This window comes from Strix aluco, chromosome 4 (genome assembly GCF_031877795.1).
Source record: "Strix aluco isolate bStrAlu1 chromosome 4, bStrAlu1.hap1, whole genome shotgun sequence".
NCBI lineage: Eukaryota > Metazoa > Chordata > Aves > Strigiformes > Strigidae > Strix > Strix aluco.
In genome coordinates this window covers 115,320,177-115,343,141 of record NC_133934.1, presented here as the reverse complement: position 1 = coordinate 115,343,141, position 22,965 = coordinate 115,320,177, and the positions used below count along the sequence as shown (strand labels likewise).

Sequence of the window (22,965 nt, the reverse complement as noted above, 5' to 3'; positions counted from 1 at the left end):
AGGCAAGCACTACCTCAGTATCTGAATTAATCGGTACTCTGTAGAGACATCCTACTCTGGATTTTCTCACTTGATTTCTTTTGGGTTTTTTTCTTACTTAGATTCCCCACTTTCCTGTGTATACTCGCTCTGGAGAGGTTACGATATCTATTGAGCTTAAGAAATCTGGTTTTACTCTGTCTCTGCAAATGCTTGAGCTGATAACACGACTCCATCAGTACATTTTTTCACATATTCTTCGTCTTGAGAAACCTGCACTAGAGTTCAAACCCACAGAAGCTGATTCAGCCTATTGTGTTCTACCTCTTAATGTTGGTAAGAACAGAGCTCTTGTTTTTTAAATATTTGTCTTGAATTCCTTTAGCAACGTGTTTGTTAATGTTTATGTTAAATTTCAAGTGTTAGCTGTAGTAATAATATCACATGTGGTAGTATGAAAGTTTGTCAGTTATATTTTTATTACTTCTTCACAATTTCAAATTAGTTCTAACGTGGTGATGTGAGTTGATTTATAGTAGGTTTCAGCTGATGCCATAAGAGTCTAAAATCATATATATGTGTCCTTTGAAATTTTTTTTAAATAATCAAGTCTGTGTATAGAATAAGCAAAAAATTTTGTAATTTACAACTCCCAAGAAAAATTCAGCCTGGAAAACTCTCCCCTGAATAACTGAGTTATGCATTTTCCTTTTTAAGTTGATGACTCCAGCACTTTGGACATTGACTTTAAGTTTATGGAAGACATTGAGAAATCTGAGGCGCGTACAGGCATTCCCAGTACACAATATACAAAAGAAATGCCTTTTATTTTCAAGTTAGAAGATTACCAGGATGCAGTTATCATTCCACGGTGAGTACTGTACACATACTTTAGGTATGTGCCCACTGTACTTATACGAACACTTCTAATAAGGGGATGTTACTAACTGCAACAGAATTGTCTGTAAGAAACGTATGCTATTAATCTGAAGATATCTGGTGGTGTCTCAAATAATTTAAAGGTATTTTTTTAGTCAACAGTTAATCTTATGTAGTAGGATTTAAGTGTTTAGACCTCCCAAGACTCATTACCTTTTATTAGGAATAGTAGAGTTGACCACAAGACTTACATAGTATTCTGATAAAATGTGTCAACTTCATAAAGAACTGGCTCGCTGAAACCAATTTTAATTTGGAAGACTGAGTGGGAGTCCTGTTCTCTGGTTGATGCTTATTCACACCAAAGGCCTGCTAAAGGAAGGTATGCTGTTGGTAGATGGAAAAATTAACAAGTGAAAAAGACCAGTTAAAAAAGTCTTTCTACTGAGTGGTATTTAGAGGAGAATTTTACATCATTTTATGTACTAGATATGCAAAGGTTCTCTGGAATTGGTAGGTTTTGTGGAGACTTAGTTATTTCCTATGTCATGTTTGGTATGATGTGAAAAAAGAAAATGGACTGACTGGCTTGTGCTTGTACCTGGTATATTGTAAACAATGGTAATTGCAGAATATATATGGAAGATAAATATTAGTATTTTGTTTTGGCCTTATCTGTGGTAGACTTTTTCTTTAAATGTCTTCCTACCAGTGCTGATGAATACTGTGGTAAAACTGCTAGTGTTAAAACATGGTGACGGACCATCACTGTGTATAAGCATAACTTCATGTGATTGGTTTACACTGTAGAAGCAGCTCACAGGTGGTGCAGATTAGCACAGTTGCTGGACTTCAGTGGAGTTCTGGTATTTCACCTGTCTGAAGATCTGGCCACAGTGACTAAACCAGTATTATTATTCCCCCTTCCCTCTCTTTTCTTCTGACTGCGGTGGGGCTGGGATAGGTGGCTGAATACATCTCTTTTATGAGAATTATTAGTTGTCATCTGATAATGTTCAGGCTTGGGAGAAACCAAAAAAATTTTTGACCTTGTTTTATACACTAAGAAATCTCAGAATGTCAGGTACTTCTGTTTTTAGTCAACAGAAAAATGGTGGAAATACATACTTGTCTTTCTCTATCCTACTTGGTTGTAAGCTCCTCAGGGGAAGCATAATACAGTAACTGTGTATTGGTACAGTTCTGATTTAATTTTTCAGAATAGGCATGATTGTGAATAAGATAAGAAAAAAGGATTTCCTGAAAGCTCCTTTAACTAGCATGTTCTTCAGTGAAGAAGTTCTGACAGCCTGGGAATATGATTTTCTTGATTTTTGGCTTTGGAAGAAAGCTGAAAAGACTCATTAATAGCATGTTAATTTTAGAGATGTCGATTTAGATATTTGAATAGAAGCTTAAAATGATAGATGCAGCAGATCAAAGTACAAAATAAGCTAATATACAAAGCTAAATATTGAATGTTGATTTCATTATTATTATTATTTTCCTGTGCATGTTTATCACCATAGTATCCAATGAGCATCAGTAGCCACAATAAAGCTGTTGGTAGCATTCTGGCTTTATTTTTCTAATATTTTGTCTGTATTACAAGAACTGCATTGTCCTTGGAAGGCTTGTGAATTTACCTTACTACATATTTGGGGTTTTGTATTTTAACTTCATTTGGAGGAGGATTTGGTTAAAATGCCGGTTTAGACGTGAGGTAGTACAATCTTTGTGTACAGTAGAATTCCATTTCTACTGGTTGTAGCACATAGGAGACTAGACATTAAAAAGCCGAATTGTCAAGTTTAGTTCTTAGATATTTGGAATTAAGAAATTATCATTTGCAGCATTAATCTTGGAGATTGTTGTCCAGAGCTTGATTTTATATTAGATAGTGAAGACATAATCCTGCATTTAATTTAAATGTTTCTGTAGAGGGCATTACATATATTATAGGTTGACTTTATTCTTCCTTATGTTATAGCACACTTCTCATTTAATATTTGAGTTAACTAAACAAATGGTTTCTGCAACAAAAAACTCACCAGCCAAAAACTCAAGGGAGCTATTTAGCAGTTTATCACCTGATCACATTAGAACACGAAGAATTTCGCACAAGCTTTACTCTAATGCTATAACATATGCCAAAATATTTGTTATTTTTTAGGTATCGAAATTTTGATCAGCCTCATCGATTCTATGTAGCTGATGTGTACACTGATCTTACTCCACTCAGTAAATTCCCTTCCCCTGAATATGAAACTTTTGCTGAGTATTATAAAACAAAGTATAATCTTGACCTTACCAATCTCAACCAGCCACTGCTGGATGTGGACCACACATCTTCAAGGTAACAACAGTCATATTTGTGTCCAATGTTTGCAGTTTGACAATTAAAGTGCATTTTGTCTTTCTGTTTTTTAAAAAAAAAAATTATGAGATAAAGATGAGGGCTTGTGTTTTCCAAAATAATTAACTGATTTTTTTTTTTCTTGAGGGGAACTTAATTTATAACAACTGTAAGTTGAGTCTGTTTTTTTCCAGAAGTGTCACTTCACAATGCATTAAGGTTGAGTACTAAGAATAGGTCATCGCTTCAGAAAGTTTAGACTAGTAAGTTCTATTCATTAATTACATACTTACGTTAAAGTATTTTCACATGGTTTTTAGACTTAATCTTTTGACTCCTCGCCATTTGAATCAGAAGGGGAAAGCACTTCCGCTAAGCAGTGCTGAGAAGAGGAAAGCAAAGTGGGAAAGTCTGCAGAATAAGCAGGTAAAATAGAAGTATCTAATTGAAGTTGCCCCTCTCTTAAAAGTGATCTGGCGACTGGCCTTCCAGGTAAAATTCTTTTCTTCCCCACTCCTCTCCCCAGATACTGGTTCCAGAGCTCTGTGCTATACATCCTATTCCAGCATCATTGTGGAGAAAAGCAGTTTGCCTCCCCAGCATACTTTACCGCCTGCACTGCCTTTTGACAGCAGAGGAACTAAGAGCTCAAACAGCCACTGATGCTGGTGTAGGGGTTAAATCACTTCCTGCAGATTTCAGGCATGTATTTTTTAAATATGTATTTTTCAATATGATATCTGACTTCACTGGAAAACAAGGTGGAAACTTAGTCATTAGTGCATGAATTGAAAACTGATACCCTTTGTTTAACTGGTCAGTTTTCAGTGAAACATAGTTTTAAAAGACTTGTGAATGGTGAAGTTAGATGCTGCAGTCATTGTTCTTTTCAGAAGAACATGACTTTTTTTCAAATGTGTATGTGCATGTAGAGTTGCCTTGTGATAATATTTTTTGTTAACAAAATCAGCATGTATCTTTACAGATATCCTAACTTGGACTTCGGATGGAAAAAGTCTATTGACAGCAAATCCTTCATCTCTATTCCTAACTCCTCTTTAGTAGAGAACGAAAATTACTGTAAGCACAGCACAATTGTAGTCCCTGAAAATGCTGCACATCAAGGTGCTAATAGAACCTCTTCTGCAGAAAACCATGACCAAATGTCTGTGAGTTACAGAACACTGCTCAATGAGTCACCCAGTAAACTCCAAATTGATGTCTCGGCAGAACTTGCAGCAATTAATGGTGTTTCTTATAATAAAAATCTTGCCAATGGCAATTGTGATTTAGTTAACAGAGACTTTTGCCAAGGAAATCAGCTGAATTACTGCAGGCAGGAAATACCTGTACAACCAACTACCTCATATCCCATTCAGAATTTATACAACAGTGAGAACCAGCCCAAGCCCAGCAATGAATGTACTCTACTGAGTAATAAATACCTTGATGGAAATGCTAACAGATCTACCTCAGATGGATGCCCCAAAATGGCAGTGACCACCAGTACTTCAAAAGCTATTAATCTTTCAAAAGACAGAGCAGATTCTGGAAACAACCCTTCCAGTGGGTACTCCTCAAAAACTCTTGGTCCTAATCCTGGTCTCATTCTTCAAGCTTTGACTCTTTCAAATGCTAGTGATGGATTTAATCTGGAGCGGCTAGAAATGCTTGGTGATTCATTTTTAAAGCATGCCATCACTACATACTTGTTTTGCACTTACCCTGATGCTCATGAGGGACGGCTGTCATATATGAGAAGCAAAAAAGTAAGTACTAACAATCCAATGATACTATGTAAAAGGCATACTGTAACAAGCCATATATATATACAAAAATTTTTTTTTCTAGAAGATTGAATGGCAACAGGTTGATATAATTCCACAGCTTTACTGATTATGCATTGGGTAGCATGTGTATTAGGAATAAGAATACGGGACTACAGGATTAATGTTGCCATAACTGTGATTGAAACTGTTTTCTGCAGTTCATTTTGAAATCTAAACCAGCTGAATACCAGCCTAAGAAAGGACAGGACTGAATAGAACTAAGAATTTTGGGTTCATAAAAACCTTTGTTGGACTGATCACTAGAGCTGTATCGAGTAGAAACTCTTTTAACAGAAGTGCTTGAATGAAGGATTGAGTTAGCAGCACAGAGCCTTAGGTAGTAGCTTTATTTGATTTTTTCCTTTTTTTCCTCAATAAGTTACTTTCCTTGAAAACTTTTAGCATGACCTTACAGGAACACTAAAAATGAAACAACAAAGATTCTTACAGAACTGTTGCTTCAAAACTTTTGAAAGTATTTTAAAGTAAATGTAAACAGTAGGGAGCAGAGTCGTCAGTTCTACTGCTGCTGTTTTTAAATTCTGGAATAATCAATCATGTGAAAGTTTGTTTTGTTTGGGGTTTTTTTCCCACATAATGTGATAACTTGAATTCAGTGCTAAGGATGTGATTGTCTACCTCTAATAAGATGCATCACCCTGAGAATTAAGTGATTGGGTAGTTTAATCATGGAAAATAAGGAGGGCTAAATAAATTGCACAGTTCAAGTAAACGAAGTGATTGAATATTCAAAATCAAATTTCAAGACTTTAAAAACAAACACAGAAAGTGTGTTTAAAATGAGAAACAAAGATCAGAAGTTGATAGTTGAAAAGGAAGTATGTTTGTGTATGTGACAGTGCTTTTTTCCCTTCCAAGTATTTAAAAGAATTTTAGAGGCTAAGAAAATAACATCTGGATTGTGAGTTAATAAGATTTTCTTATATGGAATTGTTTTAACACTTTCTGCTGCCAAGATTTGGGTCAATCTACCAATATAGCAGTCATTTTTCATTCCAAATCTAGTCAGAATGTTGATTATTAATGACACTTTTACAGGTTATATTTACTGTTGTTTTAAAAGTAGCATTAATTTTGTTTTGCAAAGAGAATTTAATCTATCAGATTTCTTTAAGTGAAATTGTCACCCCTAATATGCTTGGCCTTAGAAAAAACCAAACCAACCAACCAACCAAAAACCAAAACCAAGCCAAAAATTAAAAAAATCTGTACCTTGCTGTGAACTGGTTGTACCGTAGGAAGAAAGCTGAACTGCCTTTTGAGAACTAGAGAAGATGCATAATGGTACAAGATCTGGCTTGACATGTAAAATTGTTTTGCTCCTTTTTCATTTTAACCTCTTTCAATGTAAATGTATGTCCAGAGGTTTATCAGAATGTTTTTCTTTAAGGTCAGCAACTGTAACTTGTATCGCCTTGGAAAAAAGAAAGGACTGCCTAGTCGTATGGTGGTATCGATTTTTGATCCCCCTGTGAACTGGCTTCCTCCTGGATACATAGTAAACCAGGACAAGAGCAACACTGATAAGTGGGAGAAAGATGAAATGGTAAGACTTTATTTAACTATGTTGAGGAATAATTATTCACGTGTCTGTATTCTGACCCCAACCTTCAGCTCCCTGGGTATTTTGCTATGTTTTCAGCAAAAAAAGGTAAACTTGTATCTTTGTTTCCTTTCTAAAACTTCCCTATAACTTAGGGAAAATGAGAGGAAAACTGATCCTGAATAGAACCTGAAGTAAGGAAATTTATGGAACATCATCCAATAATGAGTGTATATATTAATGGAAAAGCAGAGAAGAACAGCTTTTTTGCTTGTAGTTAGAGTGCTCTCAGGAGTTTTTCTGAAATTTTTGTTGGAAATTTTAAATGGAATTATCATTACTGGTTTTGCTGTAATACATATAGGCAGAAGACTTTTTTAATACATAATGGGTTCAGCCTTATATATGAAAAGGGAGTTGCTGTTTTTCACAGGGCTGAGGCAGAATGAAGATTAGAGCTAGCTTGACACAATGTTCAATATTAGTTGCTGTTAGCAGTGGTGTAGCTGTTAGCTACACCATGGAGAGCTACCTGTCATCCAAAATACAGTGCTGGTTTAGACACCCTCCTCACTGTCTATTACCAAAAGCTTCAGAATGGCAAATCTTAATGAGGAATGATTCAGATTATTTTTCTGACTAAACTCATTGTATGTCGAGAGTAGAAGTGCGTGTATAAGAAATATCACTGATCACAGCAGTCAGTAACGTAATCTTTAAGTGTTTGAGACTGGTTTGGAGGTCGGGGAAGGAGGTGGAGGGATTTTTTTCTTTTCTCCCAAATCTGAAGACCACACTCGGGTTGTAGAACCACCAGAGGGCATATGAGAGGACTGTTAGGTAGATGTACTGTGCAAATAAATGTTTATTGCAGAATAAAACAACCTGATTATTGTGGTTCTGTACTGTGCCAAGATTTCCTTTCAAAGAGACTTACTGCTATACCCTTCTAAAAATAAGATAGCACGTTTGGGACAGGAGCTAATCATTGGTTTTAACAAGCTTTCAGTTCTTCATAACTTCTCAGTGGCCTCTTCCCCTTTGCTAGTCACTGTTTATTTGAAAATAAAACACACAATTTCAGACCAAAATGCAGGCAGTGATGCAACTAAGTGGGTTTTTTGTGCCAAGGAGATATTTTGCTTTCAGCTGTAAATTTCGTTCTCCATCCATGGGCTGCTAGAAATCTCTTATCATTATGACAAATTACTACTAAAACATCCTAGACAAATGTTGGTATTTTTTGTGTTATCAAGCTTTATTAAGGGGAAGGGTCTTCCTTTGTTCATTTGATCAAATAGCTGATTTCCAAAAAGCGTGAAAAAAGCACTTACATGTATTTATCGTCAGGTTGTAAGTGGCCATAACTTATTCAAAATCAGATATTCTTTAAGAAGAGGTTCTTTCTTCTGGGGTTCATTGTTGATTTATTTTTGAAATGCTGTCTAATGACAAAAAAAATCAACTATCAGAATCGCTTTCTGGCTCCTTTACCTACTGTTCATTCTTATCACTTAGAATTTTATTTTTTTTTACACAAAAAGCGATATGCAGACAATGTTAGGGTAGTTCATGTGGCTGTCCTGCTAACTGAAATTAATTTCATTTAAGAAACCTGTGGATGAAATTGTTGTAAAAATGAAATTTATCATTTGTTAAATCTTTGCAAAAACGGACACGAAAATGTGTTTTGCATCATCCATATAGACATGTCTCATTCAGAGAGTGTATTTTTATTTCAGTGACAGATATGACAGGTGTGTAACAAGAAAAAAATCAGTATTAGCTTTAGTTGGGACTGGTTAAATTAGTCTTATTTTGAGCATTATACTGCTACTAGTAACCAAGATAACTATTTCAAATCAAATTTTGCTATCTCTTTCTGATCAGTTAAAGTTACAGAAACCCCTGCTGTGTATATGTGAGATGGGTAATTACAGCAGAAGAAATTCTTTTGGCAAAATGTCTAAACTATGAATTTCTATAGCTGCTTTTTTTTCTTTTTATTTCATTACTAAACCTGACTAACCCTGCTCCATCCTGATGAGGAACATGGTGATGTGTTTTATCCTTAGATGGTTTCAGGTGCTGCCTAGCGCACCTTACACCTGCCACCCATCTACACCTCTAGGGAGTTGTGTATTTGGCCCAAAGGGAGAGGTCCCCAGTTGGTAGCATGTGGTTCACAGATTGGCAAGATAAAGTGACTGAGATCCACAGTATGACATACATAGATTGAAGGCAAATAGAGGCTGTTTTACTTGATTCAAAATGGTGTTGGCTTTCAGGACCCAATCCAGAAAAGCACTTTGAATCTGATCTTGTGCCTATCAAATTCAGTGGCAGAATTCCTGCTGATATCAGTGATGCTGGGTTGAGCCTCTGAATAGTCCTTTTGATGTTGGGAAGACTACTTGTGCATTTAGCTAATATGTTTAAGTGCTTTCCTGGATTGGGGCCATGGCAATGTATAGCTTGGGCATATCTGTGTTCAATTTATAATTTACATCAGTCCGTAACTATTTGCTCAATATGAGCAGGGAAAAGACATGAGACATCATTAGTTTTGCTGTTGTGGGTATGTACATAAGTATTAGAAAATTGGTGACAATTTTAACCTTTTAATTCGTTAAGGCTGTAAGTATAGCCTGAAATAAAAACTTTTTAAAAAAAGTAGTTGTTTAAAGGATAGGATTAATACTAGTTGCCTTTGCACTGAGTTGTTATCCTGCTTCATGTATATGTTAATATTCGGTTTAAAAACAAACAACAAAAACCTGTATTACAGAAGTGTGCCATTTGTTCTGCTTTTCCATTTTTAGACGGGCTATATTGATTCACTAAATTTACTTTCTACTAATTTGCCAAATAGACTGGATTAATTTGCAGCTAACTGTGTTTGAGAGCATAGATATTTTGCTGCTTTGAGTGATTATTATTGAATAATTAGGGTAAAGAAGTCTACAGTTATTTCTCCATTTGTGTGTCCTGAAACTGAGGTGATTGTGACTATAGTAAACCCTGCAAGTCCCTTAGTGTTTGCCATAGAAGGATGTAGAAAGAATCTTCAAAATTTCATTGATTCAATATTTGTAATAGCCTTACTTGGCAGATAGAAAGAAGGATGCACCTAGAGCTGTTTCTTGTACTTCTCTAAATTTGTTAGTTTAGAATTCTTTGTTTTGTTTACTTTGGTGTGCAAGTGTAATGTTTAGTGGATTTAAAGTTAATTGTATGTGCATCACATTCAAATATAAGCGTGAATTCCTATGAAATGCGGCATGTGTTATATGTAGAACATGTGCTATTATATGTTACTAATAAAGGATTTGTATTCCAAGACAATTATTCTAGTCTTAGAATGCTAGTACTAATTGAGGTTGTATTGTACATCTGATCAGACAGTGTAGTCAGGAACATAAAAAAAATCAGTCTCATTATTAGCAGACACTTCTTAAATCCTACTCTTCTGACCGTTCTGGCATAAAAGTTTTTCATTTCCCTCTTAAAGTACTGTATTTTCTGCATTCTTTCATAGACAAAGGAGAACTTGTTGGCTAATGGTAAACTTGATGATTATGATGATGATGAAGAGGATGAAGACCTAATGTGGAGGTTACCCAAGGAAGAAACAGACTTTGAAGATGATTTTCTGGAGTATGATCAGGAGCATATCAAATTCATTGATAATATGTTAATGGGATCAGGGGCTTTTGTGAAGAAAATTTCTCTCTCACACTTTTCAACCACTGATTCAAACTATGAATGGAAAGCACCCAAAAAGTCATCCCTGGGTAATGTTCCATTTTCATCAGATTTTGATGATTTTGACTACAGCTCTTGGGATGCTATGTGCTATCTGGATCCTAGCAAGGCTGTTGAAGAGGATGATTTTGTAGTGGGCTTCTGGAATCCATCAGAAGAAAACTGTGGTGTTGATGCAGGAAAACAGTCTATCTCATATGACTTACATACAGAGCAGTGTATTGCTGACAAAAGCATTGCAGACTGTGTGGAAGCCCTGTTGGGCTGCTATCTGACCAGCTGTGGTGAAAGAGCTGCTCAGCTTTTCCTGTGTTCACTGGGGCTGAAGGTGCTCCCTGTAATTAAAAAGACTGATTGGGAAGGCACTTTGTGTGCTACCAGAGAGAATTGTAACAGTGAGCAGAAAAACCTTTCACCAAACTCTGTTTCTGCTTCTGTAGCTAATTCAGAGCCTTCCCTGTATAAAGACCTGGAGTATGGCTGTTTGAAGATTCCACCAAGGTGTATGTTTGATCACCCAGATGCTGAAAAAACCCTAAATCACCTTATTTCTGGTTTTGAAAACTTTGAGAAGAAAATAAACTACAGTTTTAAGAACAAGGCTTATCTTCTTCAGGCATTTACTCATGCCTCGTACCATTATAATACCATTACTGGTAAGTTGTCTTAAAGAAACTAGGGTTTTTTCCCGTATTGTAAATACAAGAGAAGCAGTATACGTTGTGTTTCCATATGTAGTCTTTTTTTAGACATCACATACACTTTAAGAAATCAATAGTTTCTGAATACAAAATCTTAGAAAATAATATCTTGCCCCTTGATTAGAGGGGGATGGACACTTGTTAAAGCTGTATCTCAATAATTATTCATATTTTGACTTGACACAGATAGAAGATTTACTGAAGCCTAACCAAATTTTGGCAAAGAGCAGCATTTTTCATCTCTGATGTTGTATTGCTAGTTGTATATGACTGACATTAGATCCTCATTTAGCTGAAATAAGTTCTTGTAGAACTCTGGAAAGTTGCAGCGTACTTCTAGAAGTAGCGATCATATTTTGCAAGTGTATTTAGCAAATTTGTCCCATATTTTAGTACCAAGAATATACCCTTTGACTGTACTTCTGAAGATTAAAAGTAGAGCATACAACTTCTGCTAGCTAACTTGTCTGTAGGATAGCAAAATATGGAGACTTCCTTTTGAAGTTGTGAATTGGAAGGCTTAATTTAAGTCTAGGCATTTTATTGAGTAAATATTTAAAGTCAAAGTTTGAAGCAGTTGACTAAATCAGACTAAATATTAGTTTCAGGTTAACTACTTAATGTTTCTGTACATGATCTCGAAGATTTTACAGCAGTACAAATTTGTATTTCTGTAATCTTGAATTACTTTTGCTTATACTAATTAATTTAGTATTCATTCTAAAACTTTAAATATTTTCCTATGATAATACACAATTAAAACCAAACCATGGTAAAGTTCCAACCCTATTTAAAGTGAATGGCAAATTCCTATACAGTCAGCAGTCTGAATTTTTCCCCATAGTGAATTGGTTCCTTATTCCAAGGAGTAAGAAGTCTCTGCTTTAATTAAAGAAATAAGTCATTCTGAAATGTTAGGACATTGAGAAACAGTTCTGACAAAACACTGGAACACACTCCTTTGATTTTTCATTCTAGGTAATATTATCCACATACATATTTACTTTTTACAAATATTTCACAAAACATAGTAGATGATTTCTTTTTATATATGTACTAGCAAATAGAAACCTTGAAGCATAGTGTCTAGATGAAATTACATTGTTGGTAGCAGAAACTTTTGATTCTGTTTCTATGTATTAGGACAAACAACTGTGAATTGCTGTTACCTGTAACTTTTAGAGTAGCTAGCAGTTGAGATCTGGCATCTTAGGTTCAGCTGCTATAAAAGAAACTTAGTAGGAGCCATTTCACTCTCATGTTACTTTTGTAGTAATTTTGTCTTCTCTACCCATGTATCCCTGTTTGCCTTCAAGAGGGTTTTTTGCTTTTGTTTATATTCTAAAAATAGGTCTCCATAGCTTTCCATTCCCATGTCCTGTCAATTTTCCGAGTGGCAAAGTCTTGGCAATTTTAGTTTCCAGTTTAAAAGACCCATTCTGAATGGGAATCTTTGTCAGTGCTTTTTGAAAAATCTAAATGTGTGCAGATTAGATGAAAAATCTCAGAACGTGTGTTTCCCCTGCTTTTAATACACTTATATTAATTTTTTTGAGGTTTAATTGTTGTTTTCAAATCAGTGTGCTGGTGGAATCGCTTGATTTTACTTTTTTGATGTTTCTTAGCACAATGTGAAGATCCGGAGTAAAAGCATTAATTGATTATAAACAAGTGTTTTGCTGACCTGACAAATTACCATTCGGTTCAAAAGTGGATTTATTATTAGATATAACTTCTGCTTTTTCTGATTTTTTTAAATTTTTTTTTTTTCTAATTCAGTAACAATCTCTTTAAACGCAAAGATACCTGTTTTAAAAAACAGATTGTCTTCTCTGAGCATTGGTTAGTTTGTGGAATTTACATGGCAGTGTACCAAACCTCTTATCCAGAAAGGCCTGGAAAGAATGTGTGTGTTAAACTTAATTGTGGTGTTATACATTCTTTTATTTCCAACGCTTTAAGATTGTTACCAGCGCTTAGAATTCCTGGGAGATGCAATTTTGGACTACCTCATAACCAAGCACCTTTATGAAGACCCACGGCAACACTCTCCAGGAGTTCTTACTGACCTACGATCTGCTCTAGTCAATAATACCATTTTTGCATCATTAGCTGTAAAGTATGACTACCACAAGTACTTCAAAGCTGTCTCTCCTGAACTGTTTCATGTTATTGATGACTTTGTGCAGTTTCAAATGGAAAAGAATGAAATGCAAGGAATGGATTCTGAGGTTAGTGGAAGTAGAAGAAATGTGTTCGGTATCTGATTTGAAGGATGTCACTGGATTTCTTAGCGTGATGCGCATTTTTGTAATGTTTTAGTTTTATGCACACAGCAACTAAAGAAGCAAGCTTCCAGTAATAAAGCATGCAATATGCAAAGTAAAATACAGTCTTCAGAAAGTATGAAGTCAATAAGAACATTCAGAAAATAATTAAATTGAAAACAGTTTGCCTCCAGATTTTTCTGTGACACTTTATTTCAGTCGCTATTTTGCTTTTGTGTTGTTGTTAGAACAACATGGGGGGAGGGGGGAGGGGGGAAACACTTAGCTTCACTGCTTGATTGGAAGCACTACTATACCATAAAATTGTGATGGAGAGTTACTGAGTCACATAATGCTGACTCAGGAAAGGATATCCATGCAACATCATGAACAGTACTACCTTGGCACAGTGCTAGTATTATTTAATGTAGCACACCAACAGAGATTTCCACTGTTTTCCTTCTGATGATTTCTGCTGGATCATGTGTTATTGCACTGTACTCAAGTGTGTTTGACATGCTCCTAAAGGCTTTATATCTGATAGCCAGGGAAACATTATATGCATCTTTCAAATAAGCCACTTGAAAAACAGTTTAACTGAAGATGTGCAAACACAGATCGTACCCGTGCTATGCAGGAAGGCTAATGATAATGAACATCTATTTGCTGGAGAATGTACTAAAACTAATTCATTTAGAGAAGCTGCTCAGAAAAATGTATGAGAGCAAGGACCTTGTGAGTCAAGTTCTAATCAGGGTCCTGGAAGAGAGAGACTTTCTCATTATCCTTTCTTTAAAAGTTTTATCCAGTAGATATCCCTAATAGTTTGTCTTCTGGAAAACTGTGATCAATCTCTTAGAAAATACTTTGAGGATACTCCAGCACCAAATAAACATGTTAGCTTTGTCTTTAGTAATTTCTTCTTTCTGATACACAATTTAAAAGCTTGGGAATTAAAATACTTCAGTTATGTATATGTGTTTACAGCCCTTGCACTCTGTTGCAGAGTGAAATCCATATGTTTTATGGGAAGATTCAGAAAACATTGACTAAGAAATTTGTCACTGAAATTTAGATAATATAAATTATTTTACATCAGAGGATCAAACTCTGGTTTATCTGTCTTGTTTTCTTCACAATATGAGTGAAAAGGCTAAAAACTTTAAGAGCTCATACTAGTGATTTTTAGCTTTGTTCGGCTTTTGCTAGTATGCAGAAAGATTGCCTGCAAACTTCCACCAAAGCTGTAACCAAATTGTGTGATAGCTGTTTCAAATAAAATTCTTGTTTCACTCTCCCTACGCCTGCTCCCTATCTTGGTCTGGCACTGAATTACTGAAACTCTTATTTCATCAGAGTTAATGCAAGAGTCTTTGTTTCTGCAGTTCATGCCAGCTAGACTGGTTTCCATGTGTGTCTCCACGTCATCTGCTTTTCTTTTTTCAAATCTCACTTCTGAAACATCTGTTGTCCCTTGCCTTATAGCTCTTAGTTTCTCTCTCCTTCTGTTATTTCAGTATAACTCAAAAGTGCTTCAGTTTGCACTTGGTATGAAATACGCTATTCAAAACGGTTGAATTTGTTTTTTAACATCAAAATTCCCATTTGGAGTGTGTACACATCAGGTCTGACTTCTTGTTTGATTTATTTTAGGTAGAAATATTGGGTGGGACTAGTTTATGAAGTATTAAGGTGACTCTTAAGAGGACTGAATTGGGTTTTAAACCCCAAATAGAGACCAAATGGAGTGAGAGGGTAGCTGCTGGGGAAAAAGACTGACAGAAACTTACTTCCCTTTAGGCAGAGGAGAGTAATGGTCAAAAACATTGTTTTCAGGTTACTTTATTTTGACTTAGGTGAATGTATATTATATATTTGAGGTATTTTTAAAGAAGTATTAGATTAATTTAAAACTTTTAAGACATACTGAAAGTTTAGTTTTAATAATGAGAGTAGACTGTTGTCCTAAATTAATAGCATAGAAGGAAACACTGCCTGCTACATTTAAATAATACGGAAGTGTGCCTGTTAGCTCAGTCTGGTGTTGCTGGTTATCAGTTATTAATGGCTTATTTTACTAGTGCTTGTTTCATGCTTGTCTTCTGAGGTAAATGAGGTAAGGAAAGGTACATCCAACTTCCATCCAGAGATTGGATTTACAGATTTTAAAGTCTCCTCCTAGGAGATGTTTAATGTATGAACTCTTCCTTTGTTATGAGTAGCTTTCTAGTATTAACTGATAGAGGCAAGTCTGTTTCTTATTGGGAAAAACAGACCCATGGTGAAATCCTACAGAATTATTACAGGAGGAATTCACAAAGCATATAAGGTCTCTGTACACAATAGTGTTTAGGATTTTTTTTTCACATTTGAAAAATGATATATCCAGCAACTTGGTTTCATTGGGGAATAAAAGAACAATTTCACTGTGGAAAGTTGTCAATGGAAAACTTAAAAGGAAGCAGCTCAGGAGAGGATGTAAGAGAGCGTACATTGCGAAGATCTTTGCTTTATTTTAAAAGAAGCAATTGTTTCTTTCTTTCTCCGCCCCTTCTCTCTCCCTCCCCCCCCCACCCCCCCCCCCACCCTGGCTTTTTTAATTGCAAACAGCTCAGAAGATCTGAAGAAGATGAAGAAAAAGAGGAAGACATTGAAGTACCAAAGGCCATGGGGGATATATTTGAGTCCCTTGCTGGTGCCATTTATATGGATAGTGGAATGTCCTTGGAAATGGTTTGGCAAGTGTACTATCCAATGATGAGGCCATTAATAGGTATTGTCAGCTTTCAGAAAGAAATTAATAATTAAGTGCCATCTGCTATGAAGAGAAAAAAGCTAATTTTTTTTTTTCCCCAAATAGAAAAATTTTCTGCTAATGTGCCCCGTTCCCCAGTGCGAGAGCTGCTGGAGATGGAGCCAGAGACAGCCAAATTTAGGTAAGAATACTCTTCCTTTGGTATGCACTGCCATAAAATATTTTTAAGCTGTGCTTCATAAACTACTGAGGATTTTTAAATGTTATGAATTACTTTTTCTTTTGCACCAAGCAGCTATCATGATGATTGTGTTCACTGATTTTAATTTTTTTTCCTTGCATAACTTTCTGAGAAAAGTAATTATTTCTGTTTAGCTATACTGCTTTAACTTCTGTAGAAAAGAGAATGTAGGTCTCTTATTTCATATTAACTTGCCTAGGCAGTAAGTAATTCTTGTGTATATTTTTGCAGTCCTGCAGAAAGAACTTACGATGGAAAGGTCAGAGTAACAGTGGAAGTTGTAGGAAAGGGAAAGTTTAAAGGTGTTGGCAGAAGCTACAGGATTGCCAAATCTGCAGCTGCGAGAAGAGCACTACGAAGCCTCAAAGCAAATCAACCTCAGGTCCCAAACAGCTGAGACTCCTCTTAAAAATAAATAAAATGGGGGAAAAAACACATACAAATAAAGCAAATTTTTAAAAATGTTGATGTTGAGAGGAACAAATTGGAAGACAGAATTTAAAGTTTGTTTGATAACAGAATAGATAACAAAACATTTAACATGTATAAAATTTTGGAACTAATTGTAGTTATAGTTTTTTGCGCAAACACAATCTTGTCTTCTTTCCTCACTTCTGCTTTGTTTAATCACGAGAGTGCTTTAATGATGACATTTAGCAAGTGTTCAGAATAATTGTTGTCAGGTCTTTTGGTTTACTTTTATTGTCAGTACAGCTTTGCTTAGTGTTAGAAGGCCAGGGAGCTTATGCCTAATGCAGTTGCTAGATTTATATATAGTAATCTTGAAATTCTTCAATCTGTGCACTAGTGCCAGTCATAAAGCAGTTGATAAACTGTACTGGATGATTGGGTATAAGAAAGAATAAGTGTGCCAGTATTCTCCTTTTTTTTTCTTTTTTTTTTCCTTTTTTTTTTTTTTTTTTAATTTTTCCCCTCTCCATGTCATCTTTTTACATTAAGATGGCATTCCCAATCATTATTGCACTTATTTGTTAGGGACAGATTTTAATTGAAATGGCTGGCATACTGGTAGAATGAAACTTCAGTTTCCTTATGCCACACAGTCTTGCATAAAAAAAGGTTCTTGCCTTAAAAAATAAATAAACCCTCATTAATAATCTTTCATTTTTGATCTTTTTTGGAACAAACTGTTTTACATTCCCTTCATTTTGTTATGCATTTTACAATGATACAGCTCTATATTTACAGTACAACTCATTACTATAGCTGTGACTTATTACAGGATTATAATAGAAAATGTATTCATATATATGTAATTAGGTTATTTTTAACAATTCTGAGGAGGTGGTTAGTCTACAGTTTTTTTTATACCATAAATAAAATATGGTCTTTGGCTAAAATTCCAATTTTACACAAACCTGCAAGCTAGATAGTTCAAATACTGGAAACAGTAATGAATAATTGCACAGTGCAAACTGTCACTCTAACGAAATAACCTTAGACATATCACACCTAAAATATGCTGCAGATTTTATAGTCAATTGGTTACGTATTTAACAGACAGAGCACCTTTACACTTAGAGATATTTCCACGTAAATTTCTTACTGTACTTTTCAGAGTTGCATGCATATTTCACCTACCAAAGCTGTGCTGTTAAATAACATGAAAGTTGATGTTTGAGATATAACTGCCGTACTTTTGATACATCTGTGATTTAGGTCCTTAATTTAGAGAAACTAGCTCATTGGTGTTTTGGTCTACTGGGGGTGGGGGGGAAATCATACTTTTATTTTTTAGGCTTTGCCTATACTTCTTTAATTAGGTTTTTGTAGGCACTCTTCACTTAAATACCTCAGTTCTTTTTTTTCTTTTCTTTTCCTTCTTTTTTTGCATGCATTGTTTTTTTCTGTTTTGGTGCTATGTTTATATATTATGCTTGAAATTTTAATTTTTTGCACTGTAACTATAATACCTCTTAATTTACCTTTTAAAAAAGCTGTGGGTCTCGTATTCCCACCAATATCAGTAGAGGTTTGCTGCAATTTTGCCCTGTTAATTATGCTTGAAGTTTGAGAAAGCAGAGCAAGGTGTTTTAACGTTTTCCAGCACAATAGTTTGAACTTGATGCTGTGTCTTATGTATTAAATTACAAATAAATACTGTATTTCCTGCTTTTAAACCCTATTCCTTTCCTCACAAATGCACACTAAAACAAAACAAAAACTGTCAGCTCTTGCTTTCTTAACACAAAATAAAATAAATGCCTTAGTGACAAGGGATAGACATTAAGCTTTTCTGAAATACAGTTTTCAAAAGTTCATATATTTTCTATATCAGTCATTTTTCATTCTGCAAAAAGAACCATTCTTGAATTTAAAAGCAACATTGTTATAGTAGCCAGAACAAGAATTAAAATACTAGCTTTTAAAAAATTCTAGCATTTGCTTGGTACTTCAGCCATGAAAATATAACGGGGAGGTACAAGACCTGCAAGCCTTGATGTGCATAAAGCAAATGTAAATGAGATGGAACAGTAAAAATATGCAGTCTAAATTTTCAAACGTAAATTGCTTTAACTGTTTAAAAAAAAAAAAAAGTCACCAATTTAAGTTATAGCTCTTTCTTTGTGGTAGGAGTGAAGTTTCTTAGATAAAATATATGATCACTAATATTAACAATTCTGTGTTTCTGGCTGGACACCAATCAGCAGATAAAATCAGAACATCTAGAAACTCTTTAAGTAGTTTTAACTGCATTATGAAAAACTAAAATTTAAGTTAGTTTTTGAATGCCTAAAATTTCTTACTAATTGTTACAATGTTATAGATTCTCAGGGGTTTCAGGTAATTGTTAGCAGTAAAGTGCTACAGAGTTTTAATGAAAAGAAAATTAACTGAACTTGCTCTGTGTTTCAGAATAGTTTAATGATCACTTTGTTACTAGATAAAGTCTATGAATTGGAAATCTGAAATGTGTAGTGGCTGACTATAAAGTAGTTTCTGCTGCTGATGCTTTTTAAATGCGTTTTAAATGCCGTAATTTTTTCCAGTGTGACCTCATTGAAATATTTTTTTATCCTTTGAGATAGAAAATTCATATTAGTTTCCATGTTATACATCTGTGTGTTTTACCCTACAGTTGATATTATTTTGATATTGGACAGTGTATGCTATTAAAGACCTAAATCTGATCATTTGAAGGTTGGGATAGAAATCACTTGACATGCTATAAGCACAAGTGTAAGCGGACTGTTGCAACCCATCTTCAAAAACAACCACACAGGCTCATCATAAATAGTGTGGGGGTTAGTTGGCATGAACCTTGTTTTTTTTATCTAAGTCCTGTTATACTGTACTTTAAACAGTCCTCCTAACTATGCTGCGTTTTTATTTTTATGGCTTTTTTTGCGCTGTTCTGTTCATGTAGCACAAATAAGCATTGCACTTGGTACCATGCTTTACCTCATTTCAAGGAAAAAATGCTTAACAGAGAGGAAAAATGTGGTTTGGCCTTGCTGCTGTTCTGATTTACTGAATTTGAAAAAGATAATTATTAATGCCTGCAATGTGTCATTTACTTGCACAACTTAAATAGGTCATTTGTAATGTCTGTGGCATTTTTACTGTATGTGGAAAAATACAACAAAGATGTGTAACAACTCTTGATTGTATTTTAAAGCTATTGTTTTTTCTACTACATCGTTTTACTGTTATGTGAAGTAATTAAAATTAGAATGACCTCTGACACTCCAGTAATTATCTCTGAACCAAACGAACATATTATGTGTATAACGTAGTTTTTGCGAGAAGACAGCCCCTGGTAATTTGGTCAACCTCAACTAAATCTCTGCTCAGTCTGAATATTGAGTGCCCAGTAGTGACTTCTGAAGTGTTTGTTCAGCTTGATGCTGCTAAAGTCCGTGCAGAAAAAAAGCCTACTATTTTTAAATCTCATTACACAATAGTATGTTGTGACTGCAGAGTACAGAATTTGGACAAGAAACAGTTTCCGTGCTGGGGAGGAATATAGTGGTAGCCCAGGGAGGAGGTGCCAGATCCTCAGCTAGTGCAAATTGATGTGGTATCATTTCAGTCAATGGAACTGCATTCTTTTACATACCTGAAGATCTTGTGCTTATATGTATGTTGCAGAGTTTGGGTTTTCCTCCTTGTAAGCAACTATAGAACCATAAACTGGAAAATGTGGGTTTTATGTTACCTTGTATGACATAACTATGCTACATGCATTTATCTTTATAGAAAGTGAAATCTTTGTATCCCAGTCACAGCAGCACATGCAATCCGAAAATGACAAATAGCAGCGTGGTCTGCTGTGATACTACACTTGCCTCTGTCTGACAGTACTCTGGGTTTGTATGTTTTGGGTGGGGTTCCCTACAAAAACATTCTAATGGAAATTCCTGTCTTTATTACATGAGTGAAGCGAGAAGGATTTTGGGTTTTGATACTTAATTACTGACATTGATCCTTTTCCAGTTGCTCTAATTTTCAAGAAGTTAATTTCTTTCATACTAGGTTTAAAACTTAAAACACTACAGTTCATGACCATGAAACGTAATCTAAATATCAACTGTAACTCAATCTGAATTATGTTAGCAAATATCTAGAGGTCATTGTAGTATACTCCACTATCAGTTAAAATTAACTTCTGTCAAAGCTAACTGCATTTCTTAAAAACAAATTTTATCCAATAAAGTCCTTGGGTTTTTTCCCTCTTATTTGAATGGCAACCACAGACTACTTTAATTGCTTTGTAGATGCACTCAGAATTTACTGCAGCAGCAAGTTGGAGAGAAGAATGTTTGTGAACAAGAATTGGAAATTGCAGGCATTTTTATTGTAAATAGTTTGACTGAAAAGATGGTTAAAATCAAGTAGAAAGAATAACAAATATAATTTGATGGACAATAAAATATTTACCATCACATGCTGCAGCTGTCTTTAAGGGACATAAAATGTAATTCATTCATACTGTAATCATGCTGCAGAAGTTTGCAATCTGCACCTTATGGATCACAATTACCTTTAATAGTTTTTTGTAATAATTGTAGCTGAGTATATCTCCAATAAAGTTATGGTCTGTTCACCTTGTATTGTCTTTTTGCTTTTGTTTTTAGTTCCTCTTAATCTTTTCATAAATGTTAGCGTTTACAAAAAATTACATTTCACTCTCAGTCTAAATAAAATAATTTGTGAAAACGTTATTTCTTGACGTTGTTTGAAGACAAGTCTGCTTGTCTCCTCCTTTGATGAATGAACTGTCTTCATAGCTATGTGAAGACTCTTAAGGGACACTCAGGTTAAAAATGATGGTGTACGTGCTACAATTTGATCTCTGTGTTGACCATTATACCTCCAAAATTTCTGTTGGAGCTGAGAGGCCCCAGAGCACAAGGGTTCAATAACACAGGTTTGCACAATTCAGCACATGTTTTAAGAATAACATGTTAATATTAGCTAATAGTCTCAACATTAATAACATTGATTTTAATTTTTTTCCATTTGTTTTCTGTTACTGTTTCACTTACCCTGAATATTGGAAGCATGTTTGTAGTGTGTTCTGACTGGCATACCAGTATCGTGTCTATGTTTTACAGAGGTGAGATAGACCTGCCAGTCAAAGATTGGGAGTCTTCCATTTTGAAAACTGCCCAGTGCAGCAGTCAGTTTCTTGGCATCTGCAGTGGGCAACTTCTACTACACATTTTGTCTTGGGTTGTAGAGAAAAGCCTGCCGAACTGCTGATAGGCACGGCGGTACCTTTTTCTGGGACTTGGAGGAGGGCCGAATCACTTAAGTCTTTCTTTCAACAGTGTCAGTTTGTTCCTTGTCTCAGCTGTAACGAAGCAGGCAGTTCTCAGCTGTGAATCCTGAGGAATCTTGTGGATCTTCTGTGGCTTTCTAGTTCTTTTTTCCCCCCTCTAGGTTCCACCCTGACACTGATGGCACTGGTAAGTAAGGCCCTTTAAGCTCCAGCGCATAGGCTAGTAAGCTGTCGTAGGGAATGACAACACAGCCCCCAGCCCCCAAGTTCTAGCAAGTGCATCAAATCAGAAAACTTTCTCCAAATTTTCTACAGGGCCTGAAAAATAATGATTTTAGAAAAAAAAAAGTTGAAGATACAATTACCTTCCTGTTCATCACGGAGGAATGAGATGAGTGATGGCCATTAAACCTGAGTCTCCAAGGAAGTGGTCCATCCCTCGCTGGGTAGTAATGTGAAGCATCCAGAGTTCTCCAGAAAATCAGAGTGTAAAATCAGTAAAGGTTCTGCTTCAAAGGAAGATAACTGCAATTTTTGCCACTATGGGAGCATCATCTACTTACTGTAGATTTTGAGTATAGCTTATTTGCAATGGTGTTGAAACTGCATAACATAAAGGTAATTTTATTTTTTAAAATTTAAGCTGTTCAGAATGCCCCCCGAAGGAACGTCAGGCTAGTCTTAAGAGGAATACTTACCTGTAGTAATGCTATAACATCAAGACACAAATTTTCAGGATAGTTACCGTTGGTCATCCTGACAAACCTCAATGCCCACTTCATAGGAATTGAATATGTCTACCTGAAGAATTTACAGGTACTGGTTTCTCATCTTATTATAAGAATAAATGTGTTTCATAATTGCATCAATAGAGCTGAGATGT

At 35.2% G+C, this 22,965-nt stretch overlaps 1 protein-coding gene across 8 annotated transcripts in view; it reads left to right on the top strand.

Moving 5' to 3' along the window:
* The window catches only part of DICER1 (dicer 1, ribonuclease III), a 66,601-nt gene extending 45,192 nt beyond the window's left edge, over window positions 1-21,409 (top strand). For all 8 annotated transcript variants that reach the window (XM_074825025.1, XM_074825026.1, XM_074825031.1 and 5 more), the window contains 12 exons: window positions 102-315; window positions 697-850; window positions 3,032-3,214; window positions 3,535-3,640; window positions 3,741-3,916; window positions 4,200-4,983; window positions 6,455-6,610; window positions 10,146-11,028; window positions 13,036-13,304; window positions 15,951-16,113; window positions 16,201-16,276; window positions 16,568-21,409. In XM_074825025.1, coding sequence (XP_074681126.1) covers window positions 102-315; window positions 697-850; window positions 3,032-3,214; window positions 3,535-3,640; window positions 3,741-3,916; window positions 4,200-4,983; window positions 6,455-6,610; window positions 10,146-11,028; window positions 13,036-13,304; window positions 15,951-16,113; window positions 16,201-16,276; window positions 16,568-16,733 — 3,330 coding nt within the window. In that variant the 3' untranslated portion in view covers window positions 16,734-21,409. The remainder of the gene's footprint in view (window positions 1-101; window positions 316-696; window positions 851-3,031; window positions 3,215-3,534; window positions 3,641-3,740; window positions 3,917-4,199; window positions 4,984-6,454; window positions 6,611-10,145; window positions 11,029-13,035; window positions 13,305-15,950; window positions 16,114-16,200; window positions 16,277-16,567) is intronic.
* Window positions 21,410-22,965: the final 1,556 nt, after the last annotated feature.